This window comes from Daktulosphaira vitifoliae, unplaced genomic scaffold (assembly GCF_025091365.1).
Source record: "Daktulosphaira vitifoliae isolate Bord-2020 unplaced genomic scaffold, ASM2509136v1 Scaffold_4, whole genome shotgun sequence".
Taxonomy (NCBI): Eukaryota; Metazoa; Arthropoda; class Insecta; order Hemiptera; family Phylloxeridae; genus Daktulosphaira; species Daktulosphaira vitifoliae.
The window spans coordinates 3,445,385-3,470,439 of record NW_026099575.1 but is presented as its reverse complement, the minus strand read 5'-3'; the positions used below and the strand labels follow the sequence as shown (position 1 = coordinate 3,470,439).

The 25,055-nt window shown below is 27.8% G+C and overlaps 1 protein-coding gene and 1 long non-coding RNA gene across 8 annotated transcripts in view; one reads left to right on the top strand and one right to left on the bottom strand.

Annotated features, from left to right (window-relative positions):
* Window positions 1–22,064, top strand: part of LOC126905172 (neurotrimin-like) — a 55,975-nt gene extending 33,911 nt beyond the window's left edge. For 3 of the 6 annotated variants that reach the window (XM_050684645.1, XM_050684641.1, XM_050684646.1), the window contains 7 exons: window positions 5,525–5,683; window positions 6,487–6,615; window positions 9,468–9,761; window positions 15,632–15,706; window positions 16,698–16,775; window positions 17,776–17,868; window positions 20,892–22,064. In XM_050684645.1, the coding sequence (XP_050540602.1) occupies window positions 5,525–5,683; window positions 6,487–6,615; window positions 9,468–9,761; window positions 15,632–15,706; window positions 16,698–16,775; window positions 17,776–17,868; window positions 20,892–20,992 (929 nt within the window). In that variant the 3' untranslated portion in view covers window positions 20,993–22,064. The remainder of the gene's footprint in view (window positions 1–5,524; window positions 5,684–6,486; window positions 6,616–9,467; window positions 9,762–15,631; window positions 15,707–16,697; window positions 16,776–17,775; window positions 17,869–20,891) is intronic. The other 3 variants (XM_050684642.1, XM_050684644.1, XM_050684643.1) reach the window with 3 other exon arrangements.
* LOC126905175 (uncharacterized) lies at window positions 2,297–3,626 on the bottom strand. Of its 2 annotated transcripts, XR_007703887.1 has the most exons (4): window positions 3,459–3,626; window positions 3,233–3,394; window positions 2,717–3,174; window positions 2,297–2,640 (listed from the first exon to the last, which is right to left on the bottom strand). It is a non-coding gene; the product is annotated as an uncharacterized LOC126905175 (long non-coding RNA). The 2 variants fall into 2 exon arrangements; XR_007703886.1 differs by having other exon boundaries at window positions 2,297–3,174.
* Window positions 22,065–25,055: the final 2,991 nt, after the last annotated feature.

The following is a 25,055-nucleotide window of genomic DNA, read 5'->3' as shown; positions in this document are numbered from 1 at the left end:
TATAAAAAACAAATTCAAAAAATGTTTAAAGTTACTTAATAGTTAATAAAATCGTGACAATTTCAATATGCAAAATTTGTAATATGTATATAATATATATATGTATATATATATATTTGTATCATTATTGTTTTTAATACATAATAGAAATACTCACATTTTTATGATATATTACTTTTACTTTTATTGTAAATAACACTACGGATTATTGTAAGTGGAAATTGTTTTATGTTTACTAAAAAAAATTAGTTGCCATTATTCCTTGTGGTTCTTTTTCGCTCGTATTTATAATACATATAAATAAGACATGAAATGGCTTTTAAAAGTAATGCGAGTTATGTGATTGTCCTGAGGGTCCTTTGAGGCGATTCATAAACACATTCGATATCGTTATCTTGGCATAGGTAAAAATACTTGCTGTCTTGGTCACTATATGTTATTACATTATCGTTACGAAATTCAGGAGTCTTCGTATTACTCTAGAGAGACCTTTTTGACTTTTCTGAACAACATATTTATATGTGAGTGCATTTGTCCATCTCGAGATTTTAAGAATGGACACGTGATAATGGAACACGGACTACATAAAAGCACATAATTTCCGTTGTTTTTTTTCAAAAGCCAACAGAAAACAAAAATAATATACTAAGTGAATAATATGCTTTTTAAATTTTGACTTGACCGTAATAATTTTAATATTACTCTAAAAAAATGTTTGCACGTGGTGGTTAGCAATGGTGTATCACAGTAAAAAAGTTTTCGAGTATGTACATAAATAGCATAAATAGTACAAAAGTATTATTTTTTTAGGATATACATTAATTTAAAAAATAACGTCATATAACCGCGTAAACCCCAAAACACCATTGGTAGTTATTTGCGGAATTTTAGTTTTAAAATATTAATTTTGGTTTCAGTCAATCCAATCTCCCAGTGATTTATTTTAAATTAATTAAAAATAGTTTTAATAGGTCAATTAGTAATAACTTTTGAATATAGAAACTAACTGGATCAATATTACCATTACTTATTCATTGGAATCATTATTTTGTAAATTGAACTAAACTAAAATAAGTTTGCCTAGATTTGTTAATTTTTCCCCTTTTTGATTTAAAACTGCTTATAGACTAAAAGTATATAAAAGTTTTATAATATTTCATATAAAAATAAAAAGTCGAATAAAAAGTTTTAAGAAATTCTTTTTCTTCAATTGGCAAAAATGTTTTTAATAAAAAATAATGATTGAATTATTTCTCAGTTTTAAAAAGCAAAGAAATTATTAATAGCATGTTCTACTAACTTCGAAAAAAAAAATATTCCTGATACATAAATATTTCTAAGTGAAGGTAAATATATTATATATATAACAAATATTTTGCGTTCAATCTTTTAAAAATAATTAATTTTTGACCACTTTAAAAGTATATTTTTATTATTTTTCTCTAAAAATAAATATGTTTTTCATTTCTAAAAACCCATTTTTTAGCCCTTTTCTTAGAAAAAATTTTGATGAGTCCATAACAATATTAGGATAAGTATTTATTATAATATATATTTTAATAGATAGAGTGGACATGTAATGAAGGTGGTGTTAGGAAATAGGTCAATTTTTATAAACAATAAAAACAATAGAAATCCGTTTCCTTTCTTACTGAACACCCTGTATACATTATAAATATACCCAGCAAGCACACTACATACCCATTTTATGAATTAAAATGTTTGTAACTCAATAAGTACTTATCAGAAAGTTATTATTCATATTAATTTTTTGTAAACAAAAGGGTTAAAAAATTTTTTTTTTTGAAGTTTTCGAAAAATTATAAATAAAAAAATTTGATTTTTTCTTTTTTTTTATTATAGATAAATATAATTTTAACGTAGTCAAATATTGTATTCATTTTTTTTTTTTTTTAATCCAACATAATGAGGACGTGGCATAATAAGGAAAAGCATAGATGATATCTGACAATGATGAACATCATTATCATAAAAAGTACTTCAATGCAAATCGGTTAAATTTCATAAATTATAACATAAAGTTAAAAATAATTTTAGGAGCATTAAATAAAAACTGCCTCGAGGTGCTTAAGTCCTTAATACGACATTGCTATCTAGCCTTTGAATTAACTTAATAAAATATTGTCAAGACTAACAAATTTTATAAACTCTTCGAAGTTTTAGATATATATTGCACTTTTTATTGTTCATTAGAATTGATTATATATAACCCTTGATTATAAAATTATGAGCACAAAATATTTATTTAATGATTAGTGATTTGTAAAATAAAGAATGTACTATTATTGACTATTGTTGATATTATTTTTTAATTCAAAAATAAACACACATTTTATATTTTTCTATAGTTTAAATGATAATTTATTGTAAAATTAAAATATTATTGGCCGTAATGTATTATACGACAAAATGATATACAAAATATTATAAATACATCTGTGTGTCATACTTTCATTTTGTCGTATGTTTCACGGTATGACCAAACATAAAAACAAGAGATTATGTTAAAAAAAAAAACAAAAAAATCTTTGCGAACATGTTCTTCCTCGACCCACTACCGGGAAACTTCTCGATCATTCAGATAATCCATGATTAATACTTATTACACAATACTATAACCTAATAATTAACAAGTCAATGTTTAAAAATCATAATCAAAATGAATAAATTACATGTATATATATTTTGTACATACTTCAATTTCTATAAAGATAAATTTGCCATTTTTTATTCTTATAACCTTATATTAGGATTGTGGGCATCATTATCTATACTTTTCACTACAAACACATATCTAATACCGCCAAAAAATAAGATTCACTAAATAGGAATTTGCCAAATCTCTCGATTCTAGATTACGAATTAATAAAGGTATTGATAATTGGCAAATTTATGTTGCCTTTTAGATATAAATCAATATTTAATCATTATTGTTATATTTTGAATCCGTTTTATAGTAAAATATTAAGCGAATCAATATGAGATTCATTACATTAATCATAATATGATTAATATAAGTTTAATATATTATACTAAACTTTGAAGTATACTGACATTTTCAATTTACCAAACTAAAACAAAAGTTGCAATTTTAATATGAAAATAATTTGTATTTTCTTGGCGCATATGTTCTTATTATGTGATATTTTTAATCTATAGAAATATAATCATTAGTCTATGTATTCACAAATAAAGCCTCAGTGATGCTTACTTAAGTATCGCAGTATTTGTAGATACTTATACTTAACTCTCTTAAGTTGATCAGATGAGTATCAAATCGAATCAAGGATAAATAAAACAAGAATCAAACGTGTAAGACAAATAGTCTCAGGTAATCCATGATTCCAGCATTATTTATTTTGTTCACTACTGCCTACACAAATATATAAATAAATATAATTCATATTTTATAAGCACATAGAAATAAAAATAATTACACTTGTATGATAATTTTTGCGTGAAATCTGGAGAAGGGACTAGTACTTGATACGCTTCGATGACAGATTCAAAGGCGAGTTAGCCATGTCGTAGTTAGTATTTCAATTACACTCGAGAAATATAACGACGACTGATGTTAAAAAATTTAATGATTGCATCATATTCAAAAGAAATGAATCACAAATTTATTAAAATAATTATTATACTATACCAAAATGTGGTTATTTATAAGGCTGATGAAATATTTGTTTAACAAATTAAACAAGATTTACTTTACAAATACCTAAAATTATCTGTTTTTTTAAATTAGGCTATGTTATGGTAAAATATTGCAAAAATATAGAAAATCTTTTTTGGGGTATTCTTTCGAAAATCTGTTATTTAATTTACCATAAAACAGAAATATTAATTGTTCACAAAATGTTCTATTTAAAAATGGATTTATTATTAGTACTATTTAAGTAGTGTTTCATCCGAAGATCGATAAAATAACGAATAGTCAATTAAATGAATGATTATGTTAATTAAATAAATATGAAAATTTTCTTATATAAACTTGAAATTTGCACGGTCGGACATTCATGGCGTGTTGGAAAAACACAATAAAAGATATCAAAACACGGTGATATTGCCAAGCGATTTTTTGGTATTTTTTTCATTTCATACACATTTAAACGGCGAGGAAGGAGTGCCTGACGTGTAAAAGTCCAAAGGCTAGCAATAAAGGACGATAAAGGGGAATAAAAAATAGATTAGTAAGTGAGGCACGTTTTGCATTAAGGCCAGCGGCGTGTGAAAGGGGCTTAGGGGTGCCATATACACTATGGAAGCGGACCAGTGCATCTACCCCTAAGCTACTTCTCGCCATATGGCGTGTGTGCGCACTCACTAGTCTTATCGGAATTCTACTCACACGTCTCACTCTTCTGACCTTCGAAGAAAAAAAAGAATATAATATGACATATTGCTAATCTTTATTGCCGACGTCGCGTACACGTTTTCAATAAATATAATATTAATAATTATACGGAGGCGGTATTTTATCTAGACACCAAACTTTACCTAATGCCACTTGTTTTATGTAACCACTAGTTGGGAAACAGTATTTTTTCTTCTTTTGCGTAAAATACTCACAGAGCGAGTAAATTACCTAAATTTTTAAACTGGAATAATTAAAAGGTTTTGAGTACATCTGTTCTATTGCTATTGAATTATATTAAAACTTTTGCTATGAACATTTATCATTTAAATCAATATGAAATGTCAAAATTTACATAAACCCACAATTGAACTATGCTGTTAATAAGTATTCATTGAATTGAGAAAATCGATTAAAAAGTTACCTTTTTAATTGAACGCCGAACAGTTAATAAATGTACCCATTTGAGGAGCTAGTGTGTTGCTTTGTTATTGAAAAAGTTCGGTATAATAGTTTAAAGCTCTCAAAGCTGATGGCACTTTATGTTTCGGATGATTTTTTAAATATTTCATGATATCTCTTTTGCCATTTTAGTATCTTGTATTTAAAATTTTAATTTCGCTTCATTATAAACTATTCATTAATTAGCTTTTAATTATACTCATATGACTTATAGTAGTATAATATTATTATTAATAGTCTTACTCGAATATTATCTGGTGAATATTTGCTTTGTCCAAACTCAAAGAAATTTTAATATTTGTGTATTAACACTTGTTATTGTATCACTGTATTATTTTGTAAACTCTATTTTTAAACAAAAAAAGTACTGTTACAGTAAAGTAAACGGTACACAAAAAGATCATTTGGAGGGCATTTGTAGTGATGAATCACTGTCATGAAATAATGAATGTATTCCATTTTATGTATTTTTCGAATAGAAAATAATGAAAATCTTACTACACAATTGTAATGTGTTATTTCTGGTTTTGCATTATATAGTTATAAAACAATTTTAAATAAATGATATCAATGAAAATAATTATAGCTCTTATTGTTGTTTTATATGTCGCATTAATAATTATCAGTATAGAAAATGCCTTTTCGTTTTTGTTTGTTTAATTTTAATAATTTTTTTTGTTACAGTTCCACCTTCAATTTCAGACTCGCTAAGTAGTTCTGATGCCATTGTGCGAGAAGGCGCTAACGTTTCATTAACATGTCATGTAGATGGGTTCCCTAAACCCGAAATAAAATGGAAACGCGACGACGGTGCACAAATCAACATAAACAAAACACTAACCGGTAAAATGCTACATTTTGTTTTATTTTGGATGAACATTTCACACACATTTTTGTACAAAAGGCAAGGTTACTCATTATGGCTTTTGTACTCAATAATTGATATATTTGCGGTGGTATCATTGTCTCTTCGTGGCTAAACACGTGGTAATAGTACAGAATAAACGTTACAGGATCCTGGGTAGTTTGGATGACTATACAAAAGTTTTACCTCGGTAAACTTACCCGTCCCTATATTGAAACAAATGGAAATATTAAACGTTAACAACAATAATTATCATTCCTCCGGTTAGTGCGTGTATAATGTTTTTGAGATCGGCGGGGCCAAGAAGAATTTGTCTTATTCGCTTCCCAGACCCCGTTTAATTGGAACAATAATAACCGAACAAGATTGGGGCAGGGGAAATTTTAATAGCGACAGTCCTTATTGATAGCAATGAATCATTGGCAGTGTAGTGGTATCCACGCACACAAAGGAATTCGAAAACTTTTGAAACACCGACCGGCAGCAAAAGTTGAACCGCTTACTCACGTACACGACACTCCTCCCCAAACAACTCTCCTTCGGGAGGGGCCACTATTACCTCTGTTATAATATAAGTCATGTACGCGGTCTAAGATTAGTCGTGGCGGAGAAACACTGTTATCTGTACCCTCCAGCCGTTTGGTAACCCATCCGTAAAAGAACTTTACTGCGATAACAATTATTATTGCTCGTCGTTATATGCACGTTCACGCACTGCAAACAGCTACTATTTGTTTTTTTACAATAATCATTATTTACAATTGTTCACTGGTTTTATTAGTTAGCGAATGGGCTGAACCTACATTGGAATTACACAAGATTAGTCGGCTGGATATGGGTGCATATCTCTGTATAGCTACTAATTCAGTACCGCCATCGGTCAGCAAAAGAATTAAAGTCAGTGTTGATTGTAAGTAAATCTATTCTAAAAAAATCAATATTTTACATATATTTACTATTTTCTGTTGACTTACATTATACCCATGTAATTATACTTTTAGCTACTCGAAAATACATTTGATTTTATCTTTACATACAATATTATTAGATTGAAACTGTATGATCACTTTCCTTCAAATCTCAGGTAGCCACTAAACAAATTTTAAAAAATCGTTGTGTCTGTTGTCTTTGATCAATTATAAAATACAATATATTTCAAATGGTAGTAAGTAATTTACACAATAGCACACATAATGGCCAGATGATAGCGATTTCATTTGATTATATTTTATGAACAACTAAAATGTGGTTTCAATTAATGGCGGAAAATGGTTATTAAGGTTTAGTTATGTTAAATATTTTAATTGTGTCCAGTTGAAGCATACTATAAAATATGATTAGCAAATGATTTTCGGTGCACGTATGAATGATTAGTGTAAAAAAAAAAACGTTTGATTACACCCTGGCGTTGCTCTTGGCGGTGGAAAATGTTGACATGCCCGTCGTAATTGTATTTTATTCATTAGCCTTGTTGAATCAACCACAAAATGCCTCTATACCTGCACATGAATAATGCTTTGTCCAACGTTAATACAGGATGTTGATTTTTCAGTAGCAGTAAACACACACGCTCTCAAAACCACCACAAAACTTATTCAAACAAATATTGTTCGGAAAAAATGAAATAAAACCAAATGCCTCTCATACTTGAACCCGAACTCTTCCCCCATTTTATTCCCATCATGTTTTATTCCCTTTCTTTCGTTTTCCTTTCTGCCACGTTTTCATTTGATCTACAGTTTCCACTATATTTCATTAAAATGTTAATGCACATCCTCCATTATTTATGAATTACACGCGAAAGGACTTGCTAGGAAAAATAACAACACCGTTAAGTATACAAACAATGATACACGTTATACTTTTTCAAATAAATATTTGAATCTTTCATCTCAATTAAAATTTAATCTTAAAATCTGACGTCTTTAAATTTAGATCATAATTTAGTAAAATTTTTTACCTTTCTTAGTATTTTTTTTTTTTTTATGAAAACAAAACATCGAAATCGTTATAAATAAACATATATGAAATAAACTGGAAAGTTTTAAAATAAACTTTTTACGATTATAGTTATAAATATAATTGCCATTGATTGTAATGTTTAGTTGATGTAAATGTGATCATTTAAATAACAAATTAATTCTATCGAAAACATCTCTTGAATTAGTCGCAAAAAATATTTTGATGAATTAGGACTTAAGTCGATTGCCATGTCTGTCGTTCGCGCGACAGCTACCGTAAGTCCTTTCTGTTACGATGGAAATTTTGTCCACGCGGATCGGTACACTTTGGCGAATCAGTATTCTTCAAATGTCACCATGGCGGGGCAATAGATGTAACGAACGAGGTGCGGCGGAAAAACCTTTAAGACAAAAGCGTCCATTAATAATCATTAAAAGGCGTTTACGTAGAATAATAATATTTATAATTCATAATAATATAATACACGGACGCGTGTTATCATAATAGGAGATGCGCCGTACACATAATATAATATGAATATTATATCTTCGGGATCGTCAGGTATTACCGGCAATGTACCGCCAAACTGCGACCCGCGGCAACACAAAGGGATAATTAATCATCGGTTAAATAGCTAGTCGTCAACGTCGCTTCCCCGCCCGAGATTTCTATTTATTTATTTTTTTTATTCGTTCCTCTTTTATTTTAATACCACCCGTGCGTGGTAATGCTGCCGTTAGTCATTCTCACTGCCTTCCTGTCCACCACCTATCCCTTCTCGTGCATTGTTGCAAAAAAAAGTATTATCATCATAATTACAATGCATAACGCAATTGTTTCGTGTAAAATGTGTCCCATCTAACTATTCGCCGTACACGAAAGTCACTTAGGCATTTCTATACATTTGGCACACTGAACGATCACTATTTTCGGTAGGCCTTTTATTTGTTTACAACAAAAACTTTTTTTCATTTACTTTTGATTCATTCTGCGTTTGACATTACGCTTCTTTACATATTTGTATAGATGATTTTTAAAGCTTTGCGTCGCAATTTTAAAAATAAACCGTTAGTATAGAATCGTATCTTTCCAACTTGAAAAAGAAAATTTGATTTTTATCAAAGTTTTTAAATGACATTTATAAATACTCGTTGGTTCGTACCGAAATATCATATCGTTTTAGTAAATGATGATGAGATATAATATTAAAAACAGATGTTATAATAAGTAAAACGGCAAAAAAATAGTAATCACCAAGATACCCTAAATTGATCAATGAAGTTTATTCTATCTACATTGTTAGGCGATTCTGTTTTAAATTTAACGTTTTATGTAAAAATGTATTCTTCCAACTCGATCGTTATCTCTTAAATTGGTCGTCAACAGTCCTCCTCTGGTATCAGATTAATTTTTTTTTATGCTGATACTTAAAAACGTGAATTAATTTTTCCAGAGGAACTCGGTTATTATATTAATTACCATACATTTTAGGGCGTTTATAAATTAAAATCTGTAAGAATAAACTAATTTGATCAAATATTAAATCGCAACCACGAAAATTTAAAACATTTATTACTTTCAAAATACCTTAAATCGTATTAAATCATATTTAAAATTTTGAAAAGTTATTTACGATTGAGAATTTTAGACATGCTACTAAAAATATTAAGATAATTTATTTATAACAACTAATTCTGATTTAAATTTTCCAATTTTCAAAAAAAAATTTGAACTTATTATTTGACGTTACTTTTAACATAATATTTTTTATATTGTTAAATTTGCTTTAAATATTTTTAGTTCCGCCAATGCTTTGGATACCTCATCAGCTTGTGGGCGTTCCATTAGGATACAATGTAACGTTAGAGTGTTATACTGAAGCCCATCCAACGTCGTTGCATTACTGGACTCGAGATAACGGGCAGATGTTGCATGACAACAGCAAATATAAAGCAATTTCAATTCAGGGCATTCCTTCGTACAAAGTACAAATGAAGTTGACTATCATGGATGTGTCACAAACCGACTACGGTGTGTACAAATGTGTAGCGAAAAATTCTCGCGGAGAGACTGATGGCACTATTCGATTGTACAGTAAGTATTTTTTGGATTTTTTACGGTTTTATCTCAAAACGCTTTTTCATAATTAGTAATTTCCAGGGGCAATCTTAGCGAGGGAGTGCTAGGGTGCAGCAGCACCCGTCTTGACCAAGTTGCATTTTTGTTTTTCTAGTTTTTAACTAGTTAATATTCATTGACGAATGCTAATAATAATCGTAGCATCTCTCTCAAAATAATTCTAGAGCAGCCCCTGGTAGTTTCTATACACAAAAACGCTGTCATTATACATTAACCACATAGCACAACATCATTGTGGAATTTCATTCGACCTTTTTTTATCGGCAATTATTCATATTTTATCTAATTTTATTACCATAAGCTTATTTGATTTGTAGTGGAATTAAACAATGTTTTTATGCTGCAAATTATTATGATTGTAATGTTCAGATTAAACATTAAATATCTCGCTTTCTAACTTTTCTCGGCTACTTATAATTTTGCCAAATAACTTAATGTATGATATAATCATGTACAACTTACACGGATGTTAAGACATGAATCTTTACCATCAAAAGCTTAGCATTTCATACAGTATTGCATCCTAATGTTTGCGTGAATTATGTATGAAATTTAACTTGCTTATTTTACGCGTTTAAAATTGCAAGTTGTTTATTCATTAATTGTGTATGTTAATTTATGATTTTTAATACAAATATTATCTGGATACGATATATATTGTCAAATATTATTCATTCAGTACAACGAATTTCAACATTTATATTTTCGCATGAAAACAGCAGATTTTGTAAGACCATAATTCCACAGGCTGATAAAATAGCTTATAACTTAAGGTTTGTTATATTATTCGTACAAATAAAACTTTCATGGCAAAAAAATATTTACATGAATTATAGAAGCCTACATTATATTGAATAAAATGAATATTTAAATGAGGCATATAGTTGTGAACCATAATATTAAAATTAAGTTTCTGTAAATTATGCAAAAGTGTTTAAGTTTTCTTTCTTTTTCTCAATGGAAATCATTTCTCGGCGTATTAAGTGAACACGTGATTTCATTAGAAATCAAACAAGAATAACTGCTGCGATATTTGCTGGGTAATTTGAATTAATAATTCTAGGAGAGGCGGGCGAGGTAAATACATATTCAGGAAATAGGAAACACTGACCGAACTGTCACGTTCTGCGTTTTAAACCGCGTGCAATTTGAATCGATCGTTTTCCTTCCTATAAACGTATGTTTTACTACATTTCGTCGAATAAACCTAGTGAAACCTCAATGAATTTATTTGTAAAGCTTCTCGATCCAGATGCTTTCGATTTCAAATTCGTAATTAACATACGTATTGCCCTTGTGGTTCATTACATTGAAACCTAACCACCATTGTGGTGGTCATGTCATTTGATGATACATCCTGTTCACACGGACGTCAAAACAATTAATTTACCTGAATTTAAGGGCACCTAGTGATGAAAATATTACGCTACGAAACGATTTTCTCTTCTCTTTAAAACATTTTCTAAAACCAAAATTTAGACACAAATGATTAAAGAGGAGAAAAATCATACAGTTGCAAGTACTAAATCTTCTTTTTGAACTCACAAAAAATATTGTTGACTTAATTTATTTAGTAATTTCAACTGATATTATAGTTATACCAATTATATGATTTAATTAATTTAACTATATATTTTATATAGTTAGATAGTCTATATATTTATTTTGTCACTACATTAACCATATATATAAAAAAAATATCCGTGAATAAAGGCAAGAAATATAAAATCTAAATTATAAAGTTTTCATAAAATTAGTTTTTTTACACATTCGTTACAAAACTGTTAATTTTTTTCGTTCATTTGACACCCTCTTTTAATAGCTATGTTTGTCTTTTAGGAAAACTTAGATAAACATTAACAGTGAATGTTAGTACATTTTAATAACTTATTATAGTTACTAATATTAGTTCTTAAAATTTATTTATGTTTATTATTAGAAATACTTTAAACTTTATTTATTCACACAACTATATTTTTATTTGAACGGGAGTTTTAAAAAATAATAATTTTATCTCCTACCATTAGACAAAATTTTGTCATATATTTTGAAAAATACAAAGTTTAATAATAATTTACCTACTGTCGTAATTTTTTTTTAAATTATAATATATAATATTAACGTGAATTATTTATTCATGGTTCGGTTATTTTTAAAATAGTAACTGAATACCTAAAAAGAAAATATTTCATAGTTCCACAAATTAATCAGTATAAGAAAAATTTAACAAGTTTGATTTAATAAAATTATGCTTTTAATAGTGAAATATTAATAAATACAAACGTTTATACACAATATTAAACGAAATAAATTTCAGATTATTGAGCAAATTCAAATAAACTTAATGTATCATTGTTGAAATGATACACTGAATTATTAAAATATTATATTGTAAAGAGAATAAGTTCTTCTGGTAATTGGCTTAAAACGATTTCAGAATTGCTCCATTCGTGAGGCAATGAAATTATTTCTGAATACATTTTACTGTACATTTTGAATGATAAATCATATATTTGGTCAATTGAAAAATTACTAACCAAATTATTGCAAAATATTATTTTTGGATCAATATTTTTATCACATCTTTTGCTATACATTTTATACAAAGTATCAAATTCTTTCTGTAAAATATCTAACATATCTATTTCTGTTTTACAATTATTTTCTATATTTGACTTAAACGTAACAAAATATAAAATGATTTCTTCAAAATCGTTTGCCCAAAATTCTATCAAATCAATTGTTAGTTTCAAAACTATTCCCATTTTATTTATGTAGCTATTCACAAATTCTTGCCGGACTAATGATCTACTTGAAGCTAACCTATTAAGCTTTGCTTTATTACTATTTTCGTTGTAACCTTTGTCACTTTTTGATAAATTGTATGATTCATTAAAAGTTGTTTGTGTTATAGGTGGTTCCCTTTCAAATGTATTGTTAAGATAACTTTCTTGGAATTTTAATTCCCCAATTGTATTGACTAAAAAATTTGGTAAAAGGGTAGCCTTATTTGAAAGAAATGTAATTAAAATATAATTCATTAGCTGCATAATTGTCATCAAATGTTCAAAACCATGACATATTACTGAAGATTTAACATTATTGAATATTTTAAAGGCAAAATTAATTAGACTGTCTGTTGAATTCATTTCTTTTCGGTGTTTCAAAAAATAAAGTATGTCATTACTTATAATTTCTCTTACCGAAGCAATTTGTTCAGTACCTTGTTCCCATTTGGTAATTTTTTGATTAACTATGGCTTCCCAAGTTTTTGAATTTTTTGTATAACCTGTTATTTCTTGAACATCACAAAACAATGATCTTTGTGGATGACCATAACATTGGTTCATTAACGATGTAATGATTAAAATGAACAAGCATAAATTCATGCTAAAATAACTTCTTATATTCGGTATATTTGAAAATGATGAAATATTTCATCAGCGTTGAGTTTTTATATTTTTTCAATCCAATAATTGAATATATAATTGTTGACAAAGTCTGTTTCAGAATTTTCCTACATAAACTATGTATTGTAAATAATAGTATACAACTTTTTTTTTTCTGTTATTCGAATAATAATACAAATTCAAACATTTGAATACATTATAACCTAACTATTAACATTAAAATTACATATCGTCATTTGAATCTTCAAATTTACTTTAAAGGTATTATAACTTGATAAGGTAATGTATAAATGGCATACAATCAGCAAATGTTACTTATTTTTGTGTTCATATAGTTAATAAGCAAAAAAGTCTTTCGAATATTATCAATGAAGGCGAGAGTATGACATGTTTACAGCATTAATTGAATCTCTTAAAGATAGTATTTACTACACAAACTTGAAATTTGGCAGAATTACTACTTGATATATTGAGACTCATTAATTAGTATTAACTATTTTAAGAATTATTAATTAATTAGAAAGAAAGTCAAATTCATAATCTTGCCCTACGCGGGGTCAAGATTTTTTTTAATGAGGCAGTTTGACATATCTTAGCTTAATTTATGTACGCTTAAAAAATGTATTATACAGTTAATTTATTAAAAATACTACATTTGTTGTTTTACATTCTAAGGTTTTAACATGAACGTTCTTAAACTTGAATTTTCTTAAAAAAAATTGTTTGAAATTTTCAATTTTGTTAAAATTAGTAGAGTACTATTGATGTTTTTTTAATTAAAGGGGGAAAGTTGTTTTTTTTTCGTTATTTATATATGAAATATTAGCATTTAAAAGTTTAAAAAAGGTAGGAAACAGAGTAGTGTTTAAAAACACTCTATTTTCACCATAATGCACATATTTTTTAACATTTCGCTCTTCCCCACTTATAAGTAAAAATATAATAGTTCATAAGCAATAATACAACTGGTAATCGACTAGTAAAAATTTTATCTTAATCATTGTCTATTTAATAAAAAAAAAAAAAATAGGTTCCCATTTAATTATCGATAGTAACCCCTAAAACCCTTAGAAATCGTTTTTTACTACAATAAGCTTGACTATTTACTATGTTCTTAAAAAAAAAAAAAAATTTTATTTGTATATTTTTATGAAAAATGTATCATTTAATGAAAAAATGTAGAGAAGTATTTTTAAAAAACACACTGTATATGTGTTTCCCAATCAAGAGAGATGGCCTGTTGCTTCCTTAAGAAATTGTGAATGAACTATACAATTCTTGAATTGGACTATCGAGTAATTAAAAAAAAAGGCAAAAGTTCTATTTAAAACATACATATGTATTAATTTAAATTATTATTGTATGGTTTATATATTTAAACATATTTCCATTAAAAGATCATCTTACCACAAGCGTCAAATTACAAAATTTGTATTCTTAAATAAAGTGTCCCTTATTGCAGTGATTTGGGATTTGACTAATATATTTAAGTTAATATATTTTATAGTTTATAAAATTGCAATGTCCACCCGTTATGCAAATAGTTTTATACTTTATGATTAAGAGTGATATATTTTATTTTTATGATATATTCAGTTTTGAAAAAATTGTTGTTCATAACTTTTACTTTAATGTTGTTAAAGTGTTTTTATGTTTATCCCATTAAATTGTACCTATAAAACTAATTTTTTAATTTAATATATAATTTAAAACTAAAGAAATACTGTTTTATACATTTTTTTGTTAATGTGTGAAAAGCTTTTCGTGGGTTGTTGCATTATTTATCCTGTTTGTTTTTTTTAATTTTAAAAAGATATTAATTTAGAAATTTACACAATAAGAAGCGTTTAGTATTTAAATAATCTATAACATTGATATAGATTTGTGTCTTAGTATTTTCTTCAAAAATTATTTTTATCACATAATTTTTTTTTTAACCAGTCAAAGTTATTTTTTCAAATTACAAAAATAAATACAAAATAAATTGAGTGAACAGAAGTTATTTTCTAATTTTATTAGCACAGCTCAGTCGACGTCGAGGGTTATAACTTATAATATCCGCATTCTTCTCGTAGACAAAACTTTAACGCTACTAATAATTTTCTGTTTTTCAATTTTAGAATAATTCAAAACAAAGGTAAATTCCTGAATGATTTTTTGTAGCATGCTGTAGTGTAAATATTATGTCAATAATTAGTTTATAATATCTCTTAATATTACTTTATTTTTCATTTATTCGTATTGAGCTTCTATCATTAGTTAAAATCCATACAATCATAAGCAATGCATGCATTTTAATTAATTTAAAATCTTAATTTCATGGTTCTATTGACATTTAATGATTTTAAGTCATTAAAACTATCTTATAGCACTATTACTCTTGTCTAACACTATACTTGTCTATCTGTTGCAAAGCTTCACACCCACCCACTCTGGCACCAGAACTTCAGCGCACGGAGAACCCTTACCCTTCCGGCTTCCCAGCTTTAGGTAAGACGGATATTAACGTTTTACCAGCTTACAGTTAAAAAAAATATGGAAAATACAACAAATAATTTTTTACTAATAAAAATTACTATTTTTATATTTTACACATTGCCGATAAAAAAATAATAATAATATTTAATCAAATAAAAAGTGATAAAGAAAATTTTTTCTTATCATTTTTATAAAATATTGACACGCTGTGTAAATATTTCATCAATCTGAATATTTCTCAACTAGTGCCCATGTTACAGTAAAATACGTGGTATTTTGTTTTTGTTCGTCGTTTTCAAAAATTACTAAAATATTAATTTTATGTTATTAAATTCCAACTAAGTGATTTCGTAATGAAAATTATATCTCTAATAATAATTTTGGATATTGTTCTCAATAGATGAAAATTAAATTATCTTAAAAAAAATTATTAAAATTTGAAAACATAAATGAAAATTCCTAAGTTTATTTTCTCCTTTGGCACTTTAACTGTTACCTCTGGTTATTTTTGTTAGTATTATGCTTTGTTTGTTTATTTGACCTATATTTGATGAATTCAGTTTTCAAACATACAATATATTTAATTTAATAATCATAAGCTTTAGTATACTCTTATAACTATATTACTTCTGTGTCAAACCTGATTTTAATTTTTATGAAAACTGAGTCAAAAAGGTCAATTTATAGAAATATAAACAGGAAATAAATAACCGAATTTATTTTTCTCATTTATACATTTTTCTGGGACGTAGGGGAAATAAGTATCCACGATAAATTTCCTTTAAATGATATGCAAATTTTGTATATAATACCAATTGTGGTTGATAATATACGGACAATTTTAAGCCATTGATGTAAAACATGGTTTTTATGTCTCACTATTTTTATTTAACTTTGCCCCTCTATACTATTAATTTTAATTTATTCTATTTTCATGTATAACATGAAATTCTTATGATGTTGATAACCATAACGGTACTTCAGTGTGTTTCTTTTGTTTTAGGTCCACAATGGCCCACTGGAAACAATGATTTGGAAAACAGCGCGTCCAATCACATGAATGGAAATGAAGGTAAAAAAGGTAATAAACAAAAAAAAAAAGTATAACAGAGTATGTAGAGCGTAGCCAGCGAGCAGAGGACAAGTATAACAGTTCGGCCCGTACAAGCGGTCACAGTTGTACAGTAGAGCTTTTCGCGAGGATGATCTTTCTGCCGCGATGTTGTAGGGACAAACGCCGACAGATGTTACGTTCATTATAATAGCACGTATAAAGGAAGGAGATGAAGAAGAGAGAACAACCCTTCGAGTAAACCTTCGACATTCGATTATGGAAACAATCCCGTTCTCCTAACCTCTCCCCTCTCGACAGGTCCCTTGGGGAACGATCAGCATTCTATATTTCCATCGGGCACAACGTCCAGTACCACCTCCCTTGTCTACCACCGCCCGATTCCTTTTAAGGCTTATAGCACCCTAGACTCAGCCGTTCAAAAACTGAACACGTGCGTTAAACGTTTAATTTTATTGACCACAGTAGTCGTCTTCATTGAAATAAGTATGCAAACGGTCAAAACCAAAAAAGTCTTACGTGTAGATTACACGAACAAACACTTAAAAGACAGTTGATATTTTGAAGAAAAAATTTATCATAATTAATTAGAACCCTGAATAATTATTCACGTGTACTAATTTTAGTGTAATATTGTCATAATTAGAGTGAGGATTTATGTGCTGTTATACATTTTTTGTTAAATTTGTGTCATTACAAATTTGTATTCATTCGCTATAAAGCTTAGTAATGTGTTCAAAGTGAGGTCAAGAATTGGGGGATTAGGGGGGTTTATTTCCTCTCAAATACAATAAATATATCTTCGTGACTATATATTCCTATAACAAATTTGCACAAATTTGGGTCATTTTAAAATGGCTTAAAAAAAATTTATAAATACATAAATTTGCATTCTAGTCGTAATCATTTTAGTAACTTGATTAATTTAATATACAAAATAATATTATTAGAATATATTAATTTACTTCTGTTATTAAAGAAGTTTGTTAAATTATGTGTCGATTTTCAGATAACTCTTTTTTAAACGAAATCGATCATTTCGGGGAAAAAAATACAATTTTCAAACCAGAAAATTCAAACACCCACATGGTCTCTACGAAAAGTAAGTCTTTAATATACCAGTTATAATATATTTACTATGTGAATCATCATAGGCATAATATTCTTAAGTTAAATAGCTCTAAGCATTTGCGCTCTGGACATTTTAAAAAGGCTTTTGACAATCAAACGCTTAATTGTAGTAAAAGGAAAAAGGATAATTAAATGTACATTTAGCAGTAAAACTATTTTAAGGCCTATTAGATATGCTCATCTTTTTATGGGTTATATAAAACTATTTTACATGTATAATTGTTTCAACCAAAAACATAAATTTGCATAATACTTTTTTTTCTTCAAAATATTTGAAGAATATATATTTATTTGTGACGACTTTAAGTTGTTAGTCAAAATTATTCACAAACGTTAACATTTAAAGTTATATTAAATTAATGTATAATTAAGATATAATACACAATATACTAGTAAAATTAATAACAAATTTTACGATATGTCATATGGTTTTGAGCGTTTCAATCTTCTGATGTCTTAAGAATGATCATGAAGGTTAGCTGCAGCATGTCGATGTGAGTCTCAAACGGTTTTCACGTACTCTTGTGTGCCGTTGAATTGGCTCTCTGATCCTTAAACGTTATCATTTTATTCGAGTATAATTTGTTAAAAATACTATTAATAAATTTGCAATATAAAATAACATTTCGATAAACGTTAATAATTTTGTTTTGTAACTGCGAATACTTAAAACATGTCAACGATAAAAGAAGCCAAATATTTCATTGTAAACGCTGGTCAAATGTTCACAAACAATTAGATAATTAAGAAAGGGGGTGTAAGAGTGTAATTTGTGGAAATGGGTTACATCATCCAATAAGCCCCACAGAGATTCGTATTAATATTCCCATCAGATTGACCGTTTCTAGTTACTATCTCACCTTGAACTCATAATAATGCATCATAGAGTTTCCGCAAATGGCAAAAATGCCATACGCTTATATACCCGTACAAAATCCTTTTACTGATTAGTTAATTTGTCGCTGACAATAAATGAAAGCTTATGTTGTCAAGTTAAGGTAACCAAAGCGTAAAATTAATTGGGATGAGAAAACCTGCCACACAATTTCCAAGCTTATGAAGTTTCTGTATTAACACGTAAAAAATTTAATGTTTGAATAAAATCGTTAAAATATTCGTATTATTTTATTTTATAAAAAAAACTTCTTGTATATTTTTAATTTTAACTATTATAATGTAACGGTTTTCTAAAAAAATAAAATGAAACAGTACTTTATAAAATGATTCATAAATTAAATAATAAGTTGTAGATTTTTAACATAATATTCAAAGATATTAATTAACAGAATGAATAAAAATATAATTTGTAATATTTTTAATGTACGTAATACACAATTTCAAAATAGTTCCTAATTTAACTTTTCAAAAAGGTTATTTATTTTATACTTATAAAGTTAACTAACTCGATTAGTTCTGAAATATTAATTATATCTTATTGTTATTATTATAGCCATCATCATTATAATTACTTCCTTTGTGTAATAATATATTACTGGACGCTCGAGGGTTTACCATAAAAAATGTAATAAAAATGCAAGCCCTAATCGTTATTGCTGTAGTTTCCTGTGTGTCTCAAATTTCTCCCTACGCACGACCAAACCCTTCTCATTAATTTCTACCCATAACTTACGAACAGTTACAAACCACCAAAATCGCGTATTGCCATTATAACTATTAACCGAGAAGCCCACAGAGACCACTTAAACGATGTTTAGAAGCCTTAAACAATTAAAAGGAAAAATCACCTCGATTGTTAAAACACAATGTTTATTGACCATTTTATTCAATTTTTAGTACTTAAACAACATCTTTTAATAAAGAAATTATTATTTAAAACTCAACGTGTCATTTCTGAGCTGTTAAGTTTAATGTAAAAATCAAAACGCACTTATATTGTTAAACTTGAGAAGTTGTTTAGCAATAATTTACTTTTCTCTTGGTTTTATTATTCAATTGAGAGTTTTCTGGATAATACTGAGAATAAACTGATCGTTGGAACTAAATGCGGCTTTAAACAATTTGTAGAACAACACATTATTTAAAGCACTTTAATGAACGCGTAATTTTATTTAAAAAGTTATCGAACGAGTGATTAAAATGTCACTCAAGGAATTTCCTCGAGCTTTATTTTAACAAAATATCTATTTCCATTTAACCGATTTTATCCGATACACTTACGAAATTCATAATATGAACGTTGAGCATATTGTACAGTCATACTCTAAAATGTTAAAATTTTATCTAGTTTAATATTAAAATTATGAACGATTTTAAAATATTCGATTATCATTAGTTGCGAAAATGTAGTAATTACTTAAAGTAAAGAACGGCGTCATAATTTAAAGTTCACACACCAATTTGAGTTGTCACCCCAATACCTTCAATTAATGTAAACCGTTAATCTCAAACTGAAACGGTATTTAGTTTTAAAAGACAAACGCATTTAAAAAATTAAAATGAAATACCATTATAAGAGTGTATCTTATACCTTGTTATTTTCTTAATTGATACCTTAATCAATATTAGTAATACATGTTACATTAGAAAATTTAGAAAAAATTTACAATCCAGGAAACTCATAAATTAATAAAATTGATTTTACAATAAACTTAATGTTTCATATGCTGTTTATACATACAAATTTTTTGTTCAACTACTGTGTAAAGAAAAAAATGTATAATTATCCCTATTTTAAGTTTCTATGATCATAGCCAATAAAAAATTGTAAATAAAACGCCATCTTAATTTGTCGTGAATTATACGCTTTATAGTTTACTAACAATTTTAAAATAACGTAAATTTCAAAATAATTGAATTTCAAAAGTTATATTATAAAATGAAAGCCATGAAATGTTATCATTTTTTTCTTATTAGACACTTTATTTGAAAATTAAAATTTTCTTCGCGTTTTCATTATGTAGAAAATATGTTCGATTAAAAACGTGATCCGGTTATTAATCGCTGCCTACATTTTTTTTTTTACTATTGTTTCAGATTCAACACCGAGACTAAAGATTTCGACCGAAATAATGTTATTGGTCACAGCAGCTACCGTCACCCATCTAATGATGTTCAGATTGTCCAGGCCAATATAAAACATCATGTTAGATATTACAAGCTAAAACTAACCCTCGTATAGAACAAAAACATTTTGTCTGACAAAAATAAACTGTACTACGGATATCTTCTCTCCCTCGTCAATCAAAATAAAATGTATACAAATATTATTACAATAAAATAATTACACTAGATCATCTATTATTATTATTCAGTATACGCTGGAAACCTTATTCTCTACTCTCAGAGAATATGCAATCGACCCTATCAACGTGCTAAGAAGATCGACAAGTATTAGAACAAAGTACACTACAAGTATTTATAATAGTTTTTTACAGCAAACCACACCATTAAAATATTACTACATCAAGTACTTTTTACCAAAAAGAGGCGGAATTGATCTAAAGTATTCGAGTACATTCAATTCCTGTCTCATTGTTTCCACTCAAGTCATGTAATGTATTCGCTCAGTTAAGGACGACGAATTATTCGCAGTTGTTCTTACACACAAATTGTACAGCCAAGTCGTATGCTCGTGCGAAGTTATTATTATCGTCAGCATCATCATTAATATAATTATTAAACTGAATGTGTTAGTGAAATGATTTATATGTTATGTGCGTCAAAGAAAATTCATAACGGTTGTTGAACACAATAATTACAAAATTATAAATCCGCTAGTATTTTATGGTCCAATTTGAATGAACAAATGAATTTCCATTTTTGTTAAAAAAAAATATTGGATAAGTATTTAACGCAATTAATGTAGTAGAAATCTATTACAATAATTTAACTATTGTTTTTGTAAATAAGAGTCGATCATAAAAATAAGTGTAGAACAATTTCTAGTATGTTAATAATTATTTTTACAACAAAGATTTATGTTTTCGTTAAATCATTTTTTTATTCCATCGCACGACCGTGTAAATTCAAACGTGTATGTTAGTTCTAAGGCCTAAACATTTATCATAGCCTAGGACTTGTAACGCTGTAGAAATAATTAAGTTGACATTTTATTCGTTATGTTTTGTAAATCATATGTGTACGATAAACCGCATTTATATGTATTAATAAAATTTTAAAATAAAATCGTGCAATTTAAATTGTTTATACCTAATCCATAAATAATTTTCCTTGTATTATTACTGTCAAATTGGGGCGCTGATTAATTTGTCAAATATTTTACAGATTTCAAGTATGAAAATGATCACTATGAAATATGAAACCACCCTGATTTTAATATTAATATGTGATACCTTGAGATCAAAGTTCAATTTTTTTATGTACAATCCAAATTGACGGATCAAAGCTTTTTTACTTTCGTATGTTTGCGTAAATCATAATAAAATTGAATCATTCTCAACTTATACTGCGTGGTTTAAAATCTATTTTATATGGCTAAATTGATTACCAAATATTGTATTTTTAGATAGATTTTAAGCAAAATGATAAAACATTTTTTTAACCTTTCTCCCACCCAAAAATAAATTTCTGGCTTCGTAACTTTGCTGAATTATAAATAATTACTTAGTTTTTTTTCGTATTCGAAATTTGAACACGCTATTATGATAATATAGGAAAAATTAAAATATTGATATTTTCAAGAAGTGTTTCTGTAGCTTGCTTTTATTTATCATTTTAGTAGTTTTCAGATGTCCACAATTTTTCTCTGAACTACGCAAAAATTTCTCTCAGCTGCACAAACAATATTCAACTGCATTTTAAATTATAACCTATTATAAGACATATAATAGGTTATAATATACATTGTATATTAACAAAAATATATATCTTAATAATTCAAAAGTTCTAATAATAAACTAAGAATTGTATTATTATTTTTAGTTGTTTATTGGTAAAATTTATTAAATTTTTTTCATGATTATGGTTTGATTTAATATTGTCTGACATAAATTAGATAGAGTAGTTAATTTTACAATACAATTAATTTTATGGGATTCCTTCAAATTTATAAAGGTTAAAATTAAGCACCGCATTAAATTATTAAATTATTACTTTAAAATAAAATTTATGTAATTTAAAAAAATCCTTAAGACCTATTAACTTGTTTTATACATGCATAATATGCATGTACATACTATATTTAATGAAACAATAATTCTGAACAAACAGTCAATTTTAATTTGTTTATCACAAATTTTGATATTTTAAAATACATGTTTTTTGTTATTATATTGCAAGTGAGCTTTTTGTTGGCCTACAGTAACAACGTGGTTTGTTCCTTGCAAAACGACTAGCAATAATAACAAGCTATTACCTTAGCGAGATGTCAAACCTATTAGATATGATTACCGGACCATAGGTGAAATTTAATTTTAAATTAATTAGTAATTTAATTTGAGTTAATATGTCGTTAAATATAAATATAAACTGTGTGCAGAAATGTTCATTCGTGCATTATCTTGCGCGATAAAAAAAAACAGTTAAATACAGACAAAAAATATAAACCCATAGACAAGTTCACTGCTGTACAAGTGAACTTACAGTAATAACTCCTAACACAGCGATGTTGAAAGACTTTAAACAATAAAATATTGATAACTTCATAGTTATGCCAGATTATTCATAATAACATAAGCTAAAAATAGGTATTGGTTTTAATGAATAAAACTGTTGAATGATATCAGTACTTAAAGTGATAGCAAACTGTTATTTTTTCAAGGGCATAATGAAACAAAGAAAATTGTACAAAAATCAAGTCAAATATTTATACGACTTAGTGCAAGGTTTTTATATTGTTGAATGAAATTCGTCGTAGATACGTAGGTTCGTGGGCGCTGGTGGTGAGAATGCGACTTTAAATATAATACCACTAGTCGTAGGTATAAAAAAAATAAATATAATAAAATAAAACAGATATTATTATTTTAAAGGTCGCAATAGAAAATATAAATGTAAATAATAATAATAGCGATTATACTATTATAGCAACCGACCAGAAAACCGAAAAACTCTTACAGGTCCAGCTATAATGTGGGGCTTACGATTTTAGTATACAAAGAGAATTAATGACGATCAATTAATTCCAAAATAAATTACCCAATATAGTAATATACTAATGTATTACTAAACGCTACTCGTGTGTGTATATACTACACACAAAAAATGTATTATAACTTTTTTACTATTTAAAAATTTGCAATTTTAATAAAAATGTAGAATTAAAAATATACAATCAATTTAATTAGTGGGGGTTGCGATCGTTCCGTCGTCCAGGCCACGAGCCGCCCCACTGACTAAACACTTAAAAATAAACGTGAGTCATTCCAATGGTTTTTTAGAGTTGTCTTACATTTCCTCAACGATTCCTTTGTTAACTCTTAAATCGATGCCCTTTTGTCGCTGTAATCGTGGTAAACGAATATTTTCTCGTGATATAAATAATGAAAAGTATTTAACGCGCGATTTAAACAAAGTTTACAGTAGTGCAATATCATATATGTATAATGAAAAGAATTTAGAGGGAGTTGCGCGTTTAAAAAACGAGCAAAGGTTGCACGGTAAGTACAATGAATTGGTTTGGCGTATAAAAATAAAGGTGGCGGTGCGGTGGAAACGGCGGTAGGGGACGCACATAAGCAAGTCGAGCAGGTCACAGGCCCATTTTCAAATTAAGAAAGGTTGGACATTAATAATTCGTCACGAGAAATTAATTTTTAGTGTCAAATATTGACTCATAATCTACCGTAATGATAATGGTGCGTACGGCAATATATGTACCGGCGGGTACAGACAATGCCACAATGGGTTCGCTTTACATCCAACCAAAATGAATTATTCAACTGCACGGCGGCTAGGGTAGGTGGGACGTATGGGACCGGGTAAAACGGGGACAGCGAAACACTTAAAACGCCGGAAGCGGCGTAATAATTTAAACAGCTCGCGTTTTCAAACCGACTCTAAGGTATTACAAGAACAATAATAACAACAATAATAAACAGAGTTTCGGCAGCAAAGGTTAGAGGAGCGCCCAGCGGTCTCCATGAGAGTACACCGATTGTTAGGATTTCAAACGATCCACCGCGATTTGTGTTTAATTTTTTTTATTCGTGACTAGTATGGTCAAGTTCTCTTGTTTTT